Genomic DNA, 18704 nt, shown 5'->3' with positions numbered 1-18704 from the left:
CTTCATCAGTCCTGTCCAATCCATATTAAAGCTGCTCTCACAGGAGCTCTTCTCTCTCTGCTCCATCTTTTCCAAACGATCAGCTCTGGGCTCATTCTGTTCAACCACCAGGCTCCTGTACCAGTGCGGATAACTTCATTCACCTCAACCCTGAACTGATTCCACAACCTATGGACTAACTTTCAAGGACTCGACAACTCATCTTCTCGATGTTATTTATTATCTACAATTATTTTTTTTTGTATTTGCACAGTTTGTCTTCTTCTGCTCATTAGCGCTGTTTGTCCATTTTTTGTGTGTAATTTTTCATTGATTCTATTCTATTCCTTTGTTCTACTGTGAATGCCTGCAAGAAAATGAATCTCAGCTGATATGTGTACTTTGATAATAACTTTACTTTGAACTTTGTTCTCAGACAATGGGGAGCAGGGCCACACCGTGTACACCAGGCAGACTAATATCTGGTTGTCCAGTGGGACAGAGTAGGTCTATAACCATTAGAGTTCAGAACAGACCTCCATTATAGAACTCAGCGTCATTGCTGAAGTATAAAGAATTGACCAGTAACACAACCTTCCCACCCCTCCACTAACACCATCAGCTCAGAGAATTGCAAGGCTTTGTAGGTGGAGTATTGATAAACAAAGGGTTGCAATGTTAGTGGGTATAGTCAGGAATGAGGAGTTGAGGTTACAGTCAGTACTTGACTGTGTATACAAAGCAAAGTCTGGCTGGATTCCTAAACAGGTTCTCCCCAAGTAATGAACACCTGATTAATATATAGCATGAAGATATGTACGAACTGGTGTTTGGGAGACTGGGATGTGGGGGTGGATTTGGTGGTTCCAGGCATCTTCTGCTGTGTGAGAACTTAGTTTGTGGCTATGTCTGACTGGTAGAGTTAAACACCCTGTTTAACTACACACTGCCTTTGGCTGGCTGATGTTTTTATTCACATATATTGCTGGACTGCCTTGTTTCCAATCTGTGAACTGTTCAAGTTGCAGACAGTTTTCAGCAACTGAACACACTTGTAATCTGGGGAAGACCTGTAACTTCAAAGCAGCTTCCTCATTTTTGACATTTATGCCCCTGGAATTGGAATATAGTTCAGCATTAACATTTTTTTATCTGCTCTTAACAACATGCTCACTAATGTCCTGAAATCCCTTTGTGCTTCCATCCAGCGACTGCCCTCATTTAAAGCGTAGGTGGTCTCTCTGTTGTTCTTGGATTCAAGATTAGATTTAGCATTAGATTCAGAATTATTTATCACATCCAGTGAAACATATAGTGAAATGTATCATTTATGTAATGACCGACACACCCCAAGGATGTGCTGGGGTTGCCACAGATTCCAACTCCAGTGCCAACAAAGTATGTCTACGATGCTGAGCAGAACAACAAGGAACACAATGAACAACAGAACAATCCCCCTTTCCACCCTCCCAGCCTTCCCTCCCTCCCACACACACGGAGAGTCCTCCAACTCCAGAACAGGCTGCCAGCCTCCGGCCATCAGGCTTTGACTTACGCACTTCCAATCGATTTCCAGGCTCCAAGCTTTGTTATTGACCCTCGGAATTGCCAATGACAGCAACCAGTCCTCCTGCTTCCTCACACCTCTGGCCTGACAGACATCCAGGGATCTAGCAGCTTGGAACAGCTGACAACCACAGATGTCCTTCGTCTCACATCCACGAAACTGGCCTGTGAGCATGGAGCGGAGGCCTCGATTCCGCACGTCCTTTGTCACCCATCCCCTAGACTTTGAATGAAGAGCTGAGACTTGACCTTTAACTTCCCCATATCACTGTCCCTCAACCCTAACCTGACCTCTAACTCCTAAAACCATCCCTACGAACTTAAGGTGTATATATTTCAATGCTAGGAGTATTGCGGGGAAGGCGGATGAGTTGAGGGCGTGGATTGACATGTGGAATTATGATGTTGTAGCAATTAGTGAAACTTGGCTACAGGAGGGGCAGGACTGGCAGCTTAATATTCCAGGGTTCCGATGTTTCAGATGTGATCGAGGCAGAGGAATGAAAGGTGGGGGAGTAGCATGGCTTGTTAGGGAAAATATTATAGCAGTGCTCAGGCAGGACAGATTAGAGGGCTTGTCTACTGAGTCCTTATGGGTGGAGCTGAGAAACAGGAAAGGTATGGCCACATTAGTGGGATTGTATTACAGACCACCCAATAGTCAACGAGACTTGGAAGAGCAAATCTGCAGAGAGGTAGCAGGCAACTGCAGGAAACATAAAGTTGTGGTGGTAGGGGATTTTAAATTTTCCATACATTGATTGGGACTCCCATACTGTTGGGGGTCTAGATGGTTTAGAGTTTGTAAAATGAGTTCAGGAAAGTTTTCTAAATCAATATATAGAGGGACCAACTAGAGGGGATGCAATATTGGATCTCCTGTTAGGAAACGAATTAGGGCAAGTGACAGAAGTCTGTGTAAGGGAGCACTTTGGTTCCAGTAATCATAACACCATTAGTTTCAATTTGATCATGGACAAGGATAGATCTGGTCCTAGGGTTGAGGTTCTGAACTGGAAGAAGGCCAAATTTGGAGAAATGAGAAAGGATCTAAAAAGCGTGGATTGGGACAGGTTGTTCTCTGGCAAAGATGTGATTGGTAGGTGGGAAGCCTTCAAAGGGGAAATTTTGAGAGTGCAGAGTTTGTATGTTCCTGTCAGGATTAGAGCCAAATTGAATAGGAATAAGGAACCTTGGTTCTCAAGGGATATTGCAACTCTGATAAAGAAGAAGAGGGAGTTGTATGAAATGTATAGGAAACAGGGGGTAAATCAGGTGCTTGAGGAGTATAAGAAGTGCAAGAAAATACTTAAGAAAGAAATCAGGAGGGCTAAAAGAAGACATGAGGTTGCCTTGGCAGTCAAAGTGAAGGATAATCCAAAGAGCTTTTACAAGCATATTAAGAGCAAAAGGATTGTAAGGGATAAAATTGGTCCTCTTGAAGATCAGAGTGGTTGGCTTTGTGCGGAACCAAAGGAAATGGGGGAGAGCTTAAATAGGTTTTTTGCGTCTGTATTTACTAAGGAAGCTGGCATGAAATCTATGGAATTGAGAGAATCAAGTAGTGAGGCCATGGAAACTGTACAGATTGAAAAGGAGGAGGTGCTTGCTGTCTTGAGGAAAATTAAAGTGGATAAATCCCCGGGACCTGACAGAGTGTTCCCTCGGACCTTGAAGGAGACTAGTGTTGAAGCTGGGCGGTAGTGTTAGCTGTGAGGAGGATGCTAAGAGGATGCAGAGTGACTTGATAGGTTGGGTGAGTGGGCAAATTCATGGCAGATGCAATTTAATGTGGATAAATGTGAAGTTATCCACTTTGGTGGCAAAAATAGGAAAACAGATTATTATCTGAATGGTGGCCGATTAGGAAAAGGGGAGGTGCAACGAGACCTGGGTGTCATTATACACCAGTCATTGAAAGTGGGCATGCAGGTACAGCAGGCGGTGAAAAAGGCGAATGGTATGCTGGCATTTATAGCGAGAGGATTTGAGTACAGGAGCAGGGAGGTACTACTGCAGTTGTACAAGGCCTTGGTGAGACCACACCTGGAGTATTGTGTGCAGTTTTGGTCCCCTAATCTGAGGAAAGACATCCTTGCCATAGAGGGAGTACAAAGAAGTTTCACCAGATTGATTCCTGGGATGGCAGAACTTTCATATGAAGAAAGACTGGATGAACTGGGCTTGTACTCGTCGGAATTTAGAAGATTGAGGGGGGATCTGATTGAAACGTATAAAATCCTAAAGGGATTGGACAGGCTAGATGCAGGAAGATTGTTCCCGATGTTGGGGAAGTCCAGAACGAGGGGTCACAGTTTGAGGATAAAGGGGAAGCCTTTTAGGACCGAGATTAGGAAAAACTTCTTCACACAGAGAGTGGTGAATCTGTGGAATTCTCTGCCACAGGAAACAGTTGAGGCCAGTTCATTGGCTATATTTAAGAGGGAGTTAGATATGGCCCCTGTGGCTACGGGGATCAGGGGGTATGGAGGGAAGGCTGGTGCAGGGTTCTGAGTTGGAGGATCAGCCATGATCATAATAAATGGTGGTGCAGGCTTGAAGGGCCGAATGGCCTACTCCTGCACCTATTTTCTATGTTTCTATGAAATTGCGGGGGCCCTGGCAGAAATACTTAAAATGTCGCTGTCTACGGGTGAAGTGCCGGAGGATTGGAGAGTGGCTCATTTTATTCCGTTGTTTAAAAAAGGATCGAAAAGTAATCCGGGAAATTATAGGCCGGTGAGTTTAACGTCAGTAGTAGGTAAGTTATTGGAGGGAGTACTAAGAGACAGAATCTACAAGCATTTGGATAGACAGGGGCTTATTAGGGAGAGTCAACATGGCTTTGTGCGTGGTAGGTCATGTTTGACCAATCTGTTGGAGTTTTTTGAGGAGGTTACCAGGAAAGTGGATGAAGGGAAGGCAGTGGATATTGTCTACATGGACTTCAGTAAGGCCTTTGACAAGGTCCCGCATGGGAGGTTAGTTAGGAAAATTCAGTCGCTAGGTATACGTGGAGAGGTGGTAAATTGGATTAGACATTGGCTCGATGGAAGAAGCCAGAGAGCGGTGGTAGAGAATTGCTTCTCTGAGTGGAGGCCTGTGACTAGTGGTGTGCCACAGGGATCAGTGCTGGGTCCATTGTTATTTGTCATCTATATCAATGATCTGGATGATAATGTGGTAAATTGGATCAGCAAGTTTGCTGATGATACAAAGATTGGAGGTGTAGTAGACAGTGAGGAAGGCTTTCAGAGCCTGCAGAGGGACTTGGACCAACTGGAAAAATGGGCTGAAAAATGGCAGATGGAGTTTAATACTGCCAAGTGTGAGGTATTGCACGTTGGAAGGACAAACCAACGTAGAACATACAGGGTTAATGGTAAGGCACTGAGGAGTGCAGTGGAACAGAGGGATCTGGGAATACAGATACAAAATTCCCTAAAAGTGGCGTCACAGGTAGATCGTAAAGAGAGCTTTTGGTACATTGGCCTTTATTAATGGAAGTATTGAGTATAAGAGCTGGAATGTTATGATGAGGTTGTATAAGGCATTGGTGAGGCCAAATCTGGAGTATTGTGTTCAGTTTTGGTCGCCAAATTACAGAAAGGATATAAATAAGGTTGAAAGAGTGCAGAGAAGGTTTACAAGGATGTTGCCGGGATTTGAGAAACTCAGTTACAGAGAAAGGTTGAATAGGTTAGGACTTTATTCCCTGGAGCGTAGAAGAATGAGGGGAGATTTGATAGAGGTATATAAAATTATGATGGGTACAGATAGAGTGAATGCAAGCAGGCTTTTTCCACTGAGGCAATGGGAGAAAAAAACCAGAGGACATGGGTTAAGGGTGAGGGGGGAAAAGTTTAAAGGGAACATTAGGGGGGGCTTCTTCACACAGAGAGTGGTGGAAGTATGGAATGAGCTGCCAGACGAGGTGGTAAATGCGGGTTCTTTTTTAACATTTAAGAATAAATTGGACAGATACATGGATGGGAGGTGTATGGGGGGATATGGTCCATGTGCAGGTCAGTGGGACTAGGCAGAAAATGGTTCAGCACAGCCAAGAAGGGCCAAAGGGCCTGTTTCTGTGCTGTAGTTTCTATGGTTCTATGGTTAAAACAACTACTGTAGGTCTGAGTCACAATCTTGATGGAGACTGCAGCAGTGGCACCTTGACCTTTCTAAAGAGTAATGCCCCACCACTCAGGTTGTCAAATCCAACACTACATTTCCAATATCTTCTATAATGACATTCCATTCTTGCCCAGTGTCAGCTCAGTTGCTGGTTTCGTAGCTTCTGCAGGGTTACTTTTCCTTAGTACAAGTCATTAATGTAATTTCAAGTTACAGCAATCCTGTCACCAAAATTTCTCCAGGGAAGTGCGACTGGGGTTATGTGGAATGAATGGTCAAGCCAGTGAAGAGAATGAAGACAACTGAAAAGAACCAAACAAAAGATGTGAGTAATTTTGTTTACACGAGTGAGTGACGGGGATGTGGACATACTGCTAAGGGTAGGGGTGGAGGCAGATTCACTTGGAGTGTTGAAAAGCTGGATACGTATCCAAGGTGAAAGAACTTGGGAGGGCTGTGGAAAGAAGAGATCTCAGCTGGATTCCTACTACATTCTGCTGGATCAGACTTGAAGGGCCAAATGGTCCCCTTTCTTGTCTCAACCATTCTGTGATTTCACTGCCACCCGGATGTATTAAATGGCTGAGTATAACTCCAAGTACTTTTCCCTGGTTTAGGCCTAGGAGTCCCAGTCTGGGTGGGTTTAGGCCTAGGAGTCCCAGTCTGGGTGGATTTGGGCCTAGGAGTCCCAGTCTGGGTAGGTTTAAGCCTAGCTGCAGGCAGGGAGCTCCTGAAGACACAGTTGGACAGTACTTGCTCAAATTATCCCTCCCCTTGGGGAATTTACCCAGCTTAGCCTCGGGTTGGGAATATTTTCTAAGTTTACCAACTGAAGCAGGAGAAGGCCATTCAGCCTACCCCATTATATAAAACTATTGCTGATTGTCCACAGTGTCACTTCCCTTATTAGCACACATTGGTTGTTTCTTGGTTTATACAGTGTGACTTACCCCATTTATCCATGGTACATACTGTGTAATACCCAAATCTGTGGGTATCTCTCCAGGTTAACATCAGTCTGCAGATATTTGACCTCAAGTCTGCAATACTTTCCCCGTTTAACCTCAGGTTTATTCCAGTCTGGTGGCATTTCCCCATATCCCCGTCATAGGTACTGTTGGCCCTTATCTACACTCTTCACTTTATCCGGTTTCACCTATCACCTGCCAGCTTGTACGCCTTCCCCTCCCCCACCTTCTTATTCTGGTGTCTTCCTCCTTCCTTTCCAATCCTGATGAAGGGTCTCAGCCTGAACCATGGACTGTTTATTCCCCTCCACAGATGCTGCCTGACCTGCTGAATTTCTCCAGTGTTTATTGTTTCTTTGTTTAGTCCGTTTTCGTGTGTTCATCCAGTGTAGCCACAGCGGGCATATTTTCCCACTATCCTGCCTTAACTACCCATTGTGTCCTGGGTCTAGGAGCATTTACTGGAGTATTTGACTCAGAATTTGCATGGTTTAGTCTCTTCCTGGAATCATACTAGTAAATCTTTAAGCCCAACATGTCGTGCATAGAACTGGGCCTAGTACAACAGTTATGGCTGAATCCCTCTTCTGAGCAGGTTCCCTGTAACTTCCTTGCTCTTGTACCTGATGCCTCTATTATAAAGCCTAGAATCACATTCGATCCAGATTCAGATTTATTTATCACAAGTACATGGAAGCAGACAGTGAAATGCATCATGTGCATCAACAACCAACGTACCCAAGGGTTAGCCGGAGGCAGCCCGCAAGTGTCAGTGCACGTTCCAGCACCAACATAGCACGCCTACCATGTTCAACACAACAAGATAACACAAGACACAACGGAACAACACAAGCAGCAGCAACAACAGAACATTAGCTTTTCTTTTAAACCACATACTCAACCTGACCAGTTCCTTATAATGGACCAATCACATATATCCCAGATGTGACCCCTTATAGAACTGGGTCCTTCAGACCCTGTTGCATCTTCTCACTTAGCCTTTGTCAGTGTTGTTTCATCAATCGCCTGTCCATCACTGATCTCCTCATGGGTCTCCATCCTTTTTTTTTGCTGAGCTCTATATTTCAGTTTTGAGCAAATTCCACATTCCTGTCATTTTTAAAAATATACTTCTCTGTTGTTTCCGATTTTCCCACATTGCCTCACTCGGTGTCCAGCTTCCTTTGTCTTCTGATGGTCCTGGCTTTGATTAGATTTTATGTATCTTTTGGTACTCTGCTTTAAGTACTAACTTTAAGCATGTTCCTCACTTTTCCAATGGTCCTGTCCCTCATTGTTCTTGAACTGAATTGAATTGACTTTATTTCTTACACCCTTCACATACATGAGTAAAAATCTTTATGTTACGTCTCCGTCTAAATGTGCAATCTTTGTAATTTATAACAAATAGAACAGTCAATGTAACATAGAAATACACTCAAATCAGTGTGAGTTAATCAGTCTGATGGCCTGGTGGAATAAGTTGTCCCAGAGCCTGTCGGTCCTGGCTTTTATGCTGTGGTACCCCTTCCCGGATGGTAGCAGCTGGAATAGATTGTGGTTGGGATGACTTGGGTCCCCAATGATCCTTCTTTTCACACCTGTCTTTGTAAATGTCCTGAATCATGGGAAGCCCGCAACTATAGATGTGCTGGGCTGTCCACACCACTCTCTGCAGAGCCCTGCGATTAAGGGAAGTACAGTTCCCATACCAGGCAGTGATGCAGCCAGTCAGGATGCTCTCAGTTGTGCCCCTGTAGGAAGTTCTTGGGATTTGGGGGCCTATACCAAACTTCCTCAACCGTCTGAGGTGAAAGAGGCACTGTAGTGCCTTTTTCAGCACACAGCTGGTGTGTACAGACCATCTGAGGTCCTCGGTGATGTGGATGCTGAGGAACTTAAAGCTGTTTACCCTCTCAAACCCAGATCCATTGATGTCAATAGAGACATTGCCTGTCTCCATTCCTCCTGTAATCCACAACCAGCTCCTTTGTTTTGCAACATTGACGGAGAGGTTGTTTGCCAGTTTTGTCAGCTCCACACATTTGCCCGGCATTCTTGCTCTGCATAGCCTTTTTCTTCAACTGTTTTGTAAAATATATTCTAGTTCTGCACATTTTATATTTAATTTTAGGTACTTTTCTTATTTATTCACTGATATAGCCCAGCAGCCATTTTTGCCCCCTCATTTCACTGTTAACAACAATGACCTACCTCTCTTTGAGCCACTTGCTTGGCTCCTTCCCATAATACAAACACAAGAAAATCTGCAGATGCTGAAAATCCAGAGGAACACACAAAAAATGCTGGGGGATCTCAGCAGGCCAGGCAACATCAATGTAAAAGAATAACCAGTCAACATTTCAGGCTGAGACCCTTCAACAGGTCTCAGCTCAAAGTGTCGACTGCTTGCCTCCCCTGAGAACAAATCAGTTCACAGCCAATGAACATTACTTTGTAGGGTCACTTGTTTGCACCCCATCTCAACACACACATTAACCAATCCTGTTTCCATTCTCATTAAACTTCTAAATGTTGCTGTAGCATCCTCCCTGATGGCAGGTCCTGTTCAGCACCTCCCTACTTGGTTCCTGGTCTAGCAAAGTTTTATTTGCCACATACATTTACATGTATGAGGAATTTGCTGTGGTTTGACACACAAAGAAAACACAACATTCAACAATTATATCAAAGGAAGTTAGAGGTTAAAGTATGGACATGGAATAAACTGCACATAAATACCAACAAGTACGTATAAAGCTTTATCAAAACTGGTTTAAAGTGTTTACAGTGCAGTGATGGGGGGGGGGGGTAATAGAGAGAGAAAATGAAGGACAAACTGCCTGTTTAAGATAGTATGAAGTTTTTGTTTTAATAGTCCTGTAGCACTTTCCAGAAGGGAGCTTTTGAAAAAGGCTATTTGCTGAGTGGGTAGTTTCTGCAATGATTTTCCTGTCCACTTCCTTGTTCTGGGCACATACAATTATATGCTAAAAATTACATGCTCGGTTTTTGAATGCCTCGCGACACCCCCCCCCCAACACCTCCCATGACCTCATGCCCTTTACCCTTGTCTCCACCAACTTCATTATCATCTGTGACCTTTGCACACTTCCAATCCAACCTGTGGTCAATCTCCTACATCTACCATTCCCGGATCATCCAGAATGTTTCAAAATGCTCACCGAACAGTTACAGTTATTAATAAAAAGCAGGAAAATACATCATTCACAAATTACAAGTTGTGGAATCAGGACACACAATCTAATGTCAGAGTCTGATCAAGAGAAAGCCAATGAAAACGGCATTTTAACAACAAAATGGGAGCAGAAGGACACAGCCCCTCAAGCCTGCTCCACCATTCAATGTGATCAGGGTGGGTTGATGACTATCTTTTCTTAGATGAGGTGTGGCGGAGGAGGAAGTAGAGGCCATTTTACAGCCGTGTTCTCTACCCATTGTAGTACAACGTCCATTGTGCCTTCACCTTTGTGATGTAACAGGCAAACGTTCTTTTTCGAGTCATCACAACAGGAGTTGTCAGTCCAAAGGTGGTGACTTGTTACTGTGTGAAAAACGACCTGCTGGAGTCTGAGTAAGAAAGTAACGTTTATGCACTGGGCAGACGTGCCTTTGGATACACGTCTCCATGGCATTTGTGGGCAGCCTGACAGGGACGGTGTACACCTGTTGATACCACAGCACCATGGACGATGGAATGGTCTTGAAGAAACGAGGCTACACCTTGGGTGTCAACCTAGGAGAGGGGTCATACGCCAAAGTCAAGTCTGCGTACTCAGAACGCCTGAAGACTAACGTGGCCGTAAAGATCATTGATAGGAAAAAGGCACCTGCTGACTTTCTGGAGAAATTCCTACCCCGCGAGCTGGAGATCCTGGCCATGCTTAACCACCGCTACATCGTCAAAACCTTTGAAATTTTTGAGACTTCTGACGGGAAGGTTTACATTATCATGGAGCTGGGTGTGCAGGGAGACTTGTTGGAGTTCATCAAAACCAGGGGCTCCCTGCCGGACGAGGTGTCACGGAAGATGTTCCGGCAGCTGGCTCTAGCCATCAAGCATTGTCACGAACTGGGTGTGGTCCACCGGGACCTCAAGTGTGAGAACCTCCTCCTAGATAAGGACTTCAATATCAAACTCTCTGACTTCGGCTTCGCCAAGCGGTGCAGTATTGATGACCAAGGGAGACCCCTGCTCAGTAAAACCTTCTGCGGCTCTGCAGCGTATGCAGCTCCTGAGGTTCTACAAGGGATCCCTTACCAGCCCAAAGTGTATGATGTCTGGAGCCTTGGGGTGATCCTTTTCATCATGGTGTGTGGATCAATGCCGTACGATGACTCCAATATCAAAAGGATGCTCAGGATACAGAAGGAACACAGAGTAGATTTCCCTCGATCGAAGGTGGTGCCTCCTGAATGCAAAGAGCTGATCTACCGCATGCTCCACCCGGACACCAGTAAGCGTCTCACCATTGAAGAGGTGTTGGAGCATCCCTGGCTCATCACCAGCAAGATGAAAGACTCTTCTGCGCCCAAAAAATCGGAGGCGACCTCGGAGAAGCATGGGCACAAGAAGGAGGAGAAGCACAATGGGAAAAGCGAGCAAAAGCACGACCAGAAGTACCAGTGGGAGCTCGAAACGGGGCACGAATGGGTTGACACGAAGCACGAGGCAAAGCATGAGTGGATGAACATGAAGCGAGACAGGGCAGAGAGCAAGCAGGAGGAGCGAGCTCAGGAGGAGCGAGCTCAGGCCGAGCTCGAAGCCCACCGCACAAACAGGGCTGAAGAAGGGGAGCTGAAATCAGAGTACAAGGAAGGGACCAAGACCGGGTTGAAGCAGGACAAGTCCAGAACAGAAAGCGTGATTAGTGGCAAACTAGTGGACGCCAGAGTGGAGCCGAAAAGCAGCCGCCGCAAATCTCGGAGCTTGAGAGCAAGCAACGAGGATCAGCCCGATGACAGCGAAGTTTACCCTGACCAGGAGAGCCTGATTGATGCACAGAGCAAAGCCGAGCTGAAAAAAGTTAGTTCCAAAAAGTCAAAATCTGTGGAAAAGAAGGGCAAACATTCAAGCAAATCCCGTGCCTAGGCGCTCAAAAATTTCTACATACAGTAGCAAAGGACAAATAATCATCTGTAAGGCTACCCAAATCGCTGCCATGTGTTACTTCTGTCTGCATAGGAATCTAATAAAGAATCAGAAAGGAACTAATACCCTATAATATTTGTAGAGTACTCAGGTGATAGAGCTTTGAAGCAAGTACAGTAACTACCCCAAATACTTAGAAAGTCATGTGCAGGTCAGACAGGACATTAATGGGGAAAGGGAGTTCTCTACAGTGCACAAAAGTGGTCACAGACCAAAGGGAAAAATGTTATGGGACAACAGGATTGGGAACAGCAATCTGGGGGTCAGAATGCTGACAGCAAATAAGATCCCAAACCCTCCGCTCTGTTGCTCCTGCCCCCACAGAGTTTATATTGGTAAAAGGCAGTCCCAAAGATGCCTTCTGCTTTTTAACAGTCCCCTCCTAATCAAAACTGTTCTCAGTGACACTAGTTCACACTGACCTTGCTTGCTTTCTTTCCATTTCTCACACTTCATTTCCACCTCATTGGCCCGATCCCCACCGATTTGTCAGCAGCTTGTCTGGGTTTCTTTTCCTGGACTAGGATCGCAGACATTACCAGAACCAAAAAAAAGAGAGGCCACTTAATGGATCATGATTGATTCAACATTCCTTAAATCCATTTCCATGCTCTTTCCCCATAAACTTGATTCCCTTATTAACTGGAATCTCTCAATCCCACCCTTAAGTATACACAGGTATTCTGCCCCCATATGGCAAAGAATGCCTCACATAAAAAAATTGTCATCTTAGTCTTCAGTGACACACTATTATTCTGATACCAAGAGATTCTGTAGATACTGGAAATCCTGATGAACAGTCTCAGCCCAAATGTCAACTGTTTATTCCTTGCTATGGAGGCTGCCTGAACTACTGAGTTCATCCCGCATTTTGTGTGTTATTCTGATACCACATCTTCTGATTCCTTTGTAGCTGCCTCAGAATCTGATACATTTCAATAACTTTCCTCTCAATGCCACTGAGTACAGTCCCAACCTGTTCAATATTTCCTCTTAAAACAATTCCTCCCAACACAGGTTAATCCTTCTGCAAACTGCCTCCAATGAAATCATCTTTCCTTAAATAGAGGGACTCAGTTCTCTTGATGTGGTCTCACTGGTGCTTTGCACAGTTGCAGTACGATGCCCTTGAAATTTCCATTAACTTTCCGAATTACCTGCCGCACATGTGCTGGCTTCCTGTATCTCAGCACAAGGATCCTCAAATCCCTCTGTGCTACAGCTTTTCTCTTGTTCTCCCTTCCAAAACAATTTCACATTTTCCTCACGTTATGCTCCACTTGCCAACTTTATGCCTACTCATTCAACCTATGGATACTTCTCTGTAAACATTGTATTCTCCACTTACCTATCGCTGAGTTGGCCATAAATCTATTTCCTTCCTCTAAGTCATTAATATATCAACAGTTGTGGTCTCACCACTGATCTCTGTGGCGTCCCACCTTGGTTAATAAGTCCCATCTTAAATTACCACATTATCCTGACTTGCTACTTCCATACTCCTACCATCCATATACTTATCAAAACTTCTCTTAAATGTTCGAATGGAACCAGCACCTATCACTTTCCATTGGCAGCTTGCTCCACACTCTCCCCAGCATCTGAGTGAAGAAGTTCCCCTTAAACATTTCACCTTTCACCCTTAACCTATAACCTCTAGTTCCAGTCTCACCCAACCTCAGTGGAAAAAGCCTGCAAGAATTTACCCTATCTATACCCTCGTCATTTTGTATACCTGTATCAAATCTCCGCCCCTTCTCCTACATGCCAGGGAATGAAGTCCTCACCTATTCAACCTTTCCCTATAACTCAGGTCTTCAAGTCCCAGCAAGATCCTTGTCAATTTTTCCCGTACTTTCAATCTTAAAATATCTTTCCTGTAGGTAGGTGACCAGAACTGCACACAACACTGCAAATTATGTCTCTCCAATATCTTCAACATAACATCCCAACTCCTGTGCTCTACACTTTGAGTTATGAGTGCCAATGTATGAAAAGATTTCTTTACAACCCTTTCTAACTGCACCTTCGGGAAATCCAAAGGCACTTTATGTACTGTTCCGGTCTAGCCACTCTGGTCAATACTTCATCAATAAGAGACTCTAATAAATTTGCCAGACACAATATTCCCTTTATCAAGCCATGTGACTATCTTATTGTATTTGATTTTTCAAATGTGCTATTACAACTTTCTTGATAATTGAGTCTAACATTCCCATAACCATAGATGTTAAGACTAAAATTAGTCTAGTTACCCACTTTTTGACTAGGAGTATTGCATTGGTACTTTAGAATGTTAGAATGAAGAAGATTACAAGATTCATCTACTTCTCAGTAGATACTTCCTTTTAGCACATGACAATACAAGTGCTCTGGGGCAGCATCGTCAGCCTTTAGCCTTGCTTATTTTGCCAAATACTATTTCTCTAGTGAAGGTAATGGTATTTAATTCCTCCTGGACATTATTCATGGTTAAGGGGATGTTTGTAGTATCATAGGGACTGGTGCAAAATACTTGTTTAATTCTGTGTGTCAAGCTGTGATGGTGGATACCTGGTCACGTGAGAAACAGTAATATCACTCATATCCTTCTTCAGTCTGGGCTAATTCGGCACCCCCAAAAAATACAGCAGTGTACCTGATGTAAATATGAAACATACACACATTCTTCGTTTATTTAAGAAGAAGAACACAGAGAAGAGTAGGCCTCTTGTTCCTTGAGCCTGTTGGGCCCATCAATGTGACTTAATTGAATCGGTGACATAACATTACATTCTCCTCTATGCTTTAATGTCTATTAATGTCAGATTTTAAAAAGCATTATTGGCCTGGTATCTACTGCTATTTACAGAATAATCCAGACTCCAATCATCTTTTACATGTAGAAAAGGAGAGACCCAGTTTTAATACTTAAGCCAGCACTTTCATTCCAGACATCTTAATGAATGTGACAACATACCCCAAGTTCTCCCAAGTACAGTACCTTGACAACTCCATCTAAACCACCCCTCCAGGAAACACTGTGTAACTTTAAGGCTGCAAAGTAATTCTCTCTAAGCCCAAATATTCTACCAAGGACACCCCGAGTCCTGACTGTGTGATCAGCCAGGATTTTCTAAAGCTCTGGTTTTATTTAACCATAGCAGCCCTCACCCCAACCCACCTTGTCCACTCGAAATACAATCACCAGTCTATGTGGCTTTTTGGGTCATTTCCCATGCCTGTCCATAATATTTCAATGACCTATGTACAGTAAAGCTCCATGAAGCAGGAATGCTTGGGACTATGCTGGAGAAGGATTAGATTTTCCAAACCATCAGATGTTATTTTATTCATATCCCAACACACACATTTAATTCCCATTTTTAAAGATGTTACACAGTAACATTTCAATGAATCCAGTAAGATTCAGTGGAGCACGGCCAATAGATCCCATTAAGTTTAAAGGGAGTGAGGGAACTGGGTGCGTGCAAGTGAGCAAGATGCAAATTTGATCCCAGATGTTCCAGACATCTTAGCTTCTGTCAGATTACATTTGTCTGCAGCATTTATTTGCCACACCTCTGACCCATCAAATTGCATTCCATTTGTACATCTGAATAGAGTTTTACTTCTCCCTTGCCTTAGCTTATCACATCTTTTCCAACGTGCTCAGTATTTCTTTCTCTGACTATAGGGCAGGAATTGAGAACCCATTTTCCTACTCTTCTCACCTACACAAAGGTGGCAGATGATCATGAAACACAAGAGGATACTTATTAACTCAAAGATATCAAAGGGAATATATATGCAGAAAAGTAGCAAACGGAATTAATTTAGATCAGCGTGGGGTGATGGATCGGAGAAGAACAAGCAATGAGATGGATGGTAGGAGATCGAGTGCAATTCTACAGGGTCCAGATAGGAACTCAGTTCCATTAAATTCCGATGATCCACAATAATTCAACATCTGACTCACTCATTAGGACACCTACTATCCCTGGATCTGCATACTCAGGGGCAGTTGCAGTTGGGAGCACCAGGGGCCAGGAATGTGAGCTGGAGTTCACGATACAAGGGACTACAAGGGAGCTTGGAGCTGGTGTGCACCCTGAGCAATGTGCTGGAAACTCACCGGCTTCTGTTTCCCTGAGCTCCCTTTACACTCATCAGGACTTAAGTTTCCCACTCCCTTGAAATTCAGAACTTATTGGAAATTTATTAAACTATTTGTCACATTTAAAATAAAATGAGTAATGCCCAGTAGTCTGAAAATATGTCAGTCCATCACTAAAATCCCATCCACACAGGATTATTAAGATTTACTGCATATAGACAGTGACAGGAAAGCAAAAGATAAACGTGCCGTCATCAGCAAGGAATGAAATGTGAAGATCTGGGATCCATACATTGAAATAAAGACTAGTTAAAACAACTCTGGTCACTTTACAGGAAATACATGAATGTGCTTATAAGATGTTGCAGATGTGAAGAATTATTGATCAGACTGACACTGCTTTCTGTAGAAGAGGTGGTAAGGGTTTAATTTAGCTGCAGTGTATAAAATAATGGTGGCACAGGATAGAGAGGAAGGAGCAAATTTGCCCGGACACAGAGAAAATTAAGCAAGAGGCAAAAGTTTGAGAGGTTTAAGGATTCAGGGTCAGAGGAAGTCCCAAGGAGTGGTGACAGTTTGGAACTCACTGCCCATTGTACCAGGAAAGAGGGATTAGCCCGAATCTTCAGTTGCTATGGCTACAATCCCCTGAACAGCCTCCAGTGCCAGAAGTTGTTTCTATGATTTAGAGCACCTGTCCAAGTGGGGACATGTTACCGAGGCTGCAGTAAGTGAGCAGATGCAGGAGTTGGTTCCCATCTGGAAGCGTTACAGTACTCAAAGTCCACATAGAAAAAGCCGCATATGGTTTCTTTTAACCAGAGGTCATTTCCAGAAAAAAATTCTGTCAGGAAATATCAGCACAATACACGGAATAAAGGCATGTCCAAGAGGGCTTATGGCAAAGCAAAAACGTATGTCTGTCTGTGTCTCCCTGCATACACACACACACACAAACAGCAAAAAAAGGAACCAAGAACATTGTCACATTGTCTGGGGACGGTAGAGTGGCAGAGGGAAACAACCCAGGGGAGGGCAAGAGAGAGAATGGCCTGAGAGAGGATGCATCAGACAGATGTGGGTTAAAAACCTTGCTCAAGGCTGGTGCAGGTGAAGAAACAAATTAGGAACAGAGGGAGGCCAATAAAGAGATGTGAAAAAGGGAGCACTGATAAGGTGCCAATGGGCAGAGAGGGGACACTGATGATGCCTGGGAGTGAGGGTACAGACAAAAGTGAGTGAATGTGAATGAGCAGCATCCCCCAAACACTGGCACTGTTCGTAGATGGTCACTCAGGGTGCACGAGAGACAGAGACCCTCCAGTTGTAGACAGGGAAAGATATCTCTCTCCACGCAATTAACACACTGATCATGAAGAGGGAAGGCAGTGCCTTAGGAAATGAGGCCACAGCAGAATCCCTGAACCAACTGTACTTTCATAACAAAATCATCAAACCCAAAACCCTAATACTACTAGAGCCAAAGTAAATGGATAACAGGCTGGACAGAAATGGGTATGACATGTGCCTATGCCAAAATGGTTAATACACAGGCAAAATCTTTCTGAGTGTTCTTGAGGAATGCAGTGCAGACCACAGCTGAATCAGGCAGCAAAGGCTAAGATAGTCAGCCCACACCCATCACCTTGGCTGGCAGCCTTGGCAGATTACAAGAACCCAAGCGGTTTAACTGCCAATGCATCGATTGTGCCATGTCAGATCTAGAGAAGTGGCAGAAACTACATTACAGGTCTCCTTAGTAGGAGATGAATGCCGGGTCGTAGTTCAGTGTTAAGTACTTCTGTCCTCAATCTGAAGATTTCCCGTTTCCACAGGAGAGACGGGACGGGACTGGCACTAGAAGAAGTCCGCTGCTTTCTTCCTCTTGGGCAACTGCAGCAGGTTGTCTGTGATGGAGGTGGGGTCCTGGCTGCTCGGCGTGTGGGTGGCAATAAACGTTTTAGGGGTGACGCCAGCACGTGGCGTCTTACACCGTGGCGTTCCTTTGTGTGCCGGCGAGGGCGTGTAACTGGCACGCAGAGCTTTGTCCGTGTATTTGCTGGAGGTGCGGTTCACGAGGCGCTGCAGGGCTGGTGACATCACAGGACTGATACCATGTGGAGAAAGGCTGCGGAGGAGAAACAAATACCTCAACTCTCCAGTGAAGGAATAACCTGTCACACTAACACCCCAAATGTAGAACACAGAACACCACAGCACAATACCGGCACTTTGGACCACAATGTTTTAACCGACCTGCCCTACCTTCCCACATGAACCCTCCACTTTCCTATCATCCATGTACTTATCTAAGAATTTCTTAAATGTGGCTGATCTATCTACCTGCCTCTGCCACCACCCTTGGCTGGACATTCCACACACTCAACTCTGACATCCCTCCTGTACTTTCCTGCCTACCACTCCCCGTTTTCCGCAGGGAACACTCTCTCCATGATTCCCTTGTCCATTCATCCCTCCCCGCTAATCTCCCTCCAGGAACTTATCCCTAAAAGCGGCCAAATTGTTACACCTGCTCATTCACCTCCATTCAGGGTCCCAGAGAGTCCTTCCAGGTGAGGCAACACTTCACCTGCAAATCTGCTGGGGTATTGTATCTGGTGCTCAAAATGCGGCTTCCACTACATTGGTGAGACCCGTCATAAATTGGGGTACTGCTTCGTTGAGCACCTTCGTGCTAACCGCCACAAGCGGAACTTCCCGGTGGCCAAGTATTTTAATTCCGATTCCCATTCCCTTTCGGACATGTCGGTCCATGGTCTCTACTTGT

The 18704-nt window shown here is 44.5% G+C and overlaps 2 protein-coding genes across 2 annotated transcripts in view; one reads left to right on the top strand and one right to left on the bottom strand.

Moving 5' to 3' along the window:
• The first annotated feature begins 10353 nt into the window (after positions 1-10353).
• On the top strand, positions 10354-11760 carry LOC134357632 (testis-specific serine/threonine-protein kinase 1-like). The gene has a single exon (XM_063069261.1). It carries the CDS (start codon positions 10354-10356, stop codon positions 11758-11760), a length of 1407 nt encoding a protein of 468 aa, XP_062925331.1.
• A 2608-nt stretch (positions 11761-14368) lies between these two features.
• ess2 (ess-2 splicing factor homolog) overlaps positions 14369-18704 on the bottom strand; it is a 75222-nt gene continuing 70886 nt past the window's right edge. The window contains exon 10 of the mRNA XM_063073592.1: positions 14369-18044. Within this exon, the coding sequence (XP_062929662.1) occupies positions 17774-18044 (271 nt within the window). The 3' untranslated portion in view covers positions 14369-17773. The remainder of the gene's footprint in view (positions 18045-18704) is intronic.

The sequence above is a fragment of the Mobula hypostoma genome, chromosome 2 (genome assembly GCF_963921235.1).
Source record: "Mobula hypostoma chromosome 2, sMobHyp1.1, whole genome shotgun sequence".
Lineage (NCBI taxonomy): Eukaryota > Metazoa > Chordata > Chondrichthyes > Myliobatiformes > Myliobatidae > Mobula > Mobula hypostoma.
Note: the sequence above shows the minus strand (reverse complement) of the source record. Positions and strands in the feature narration are given on the sequence as shown.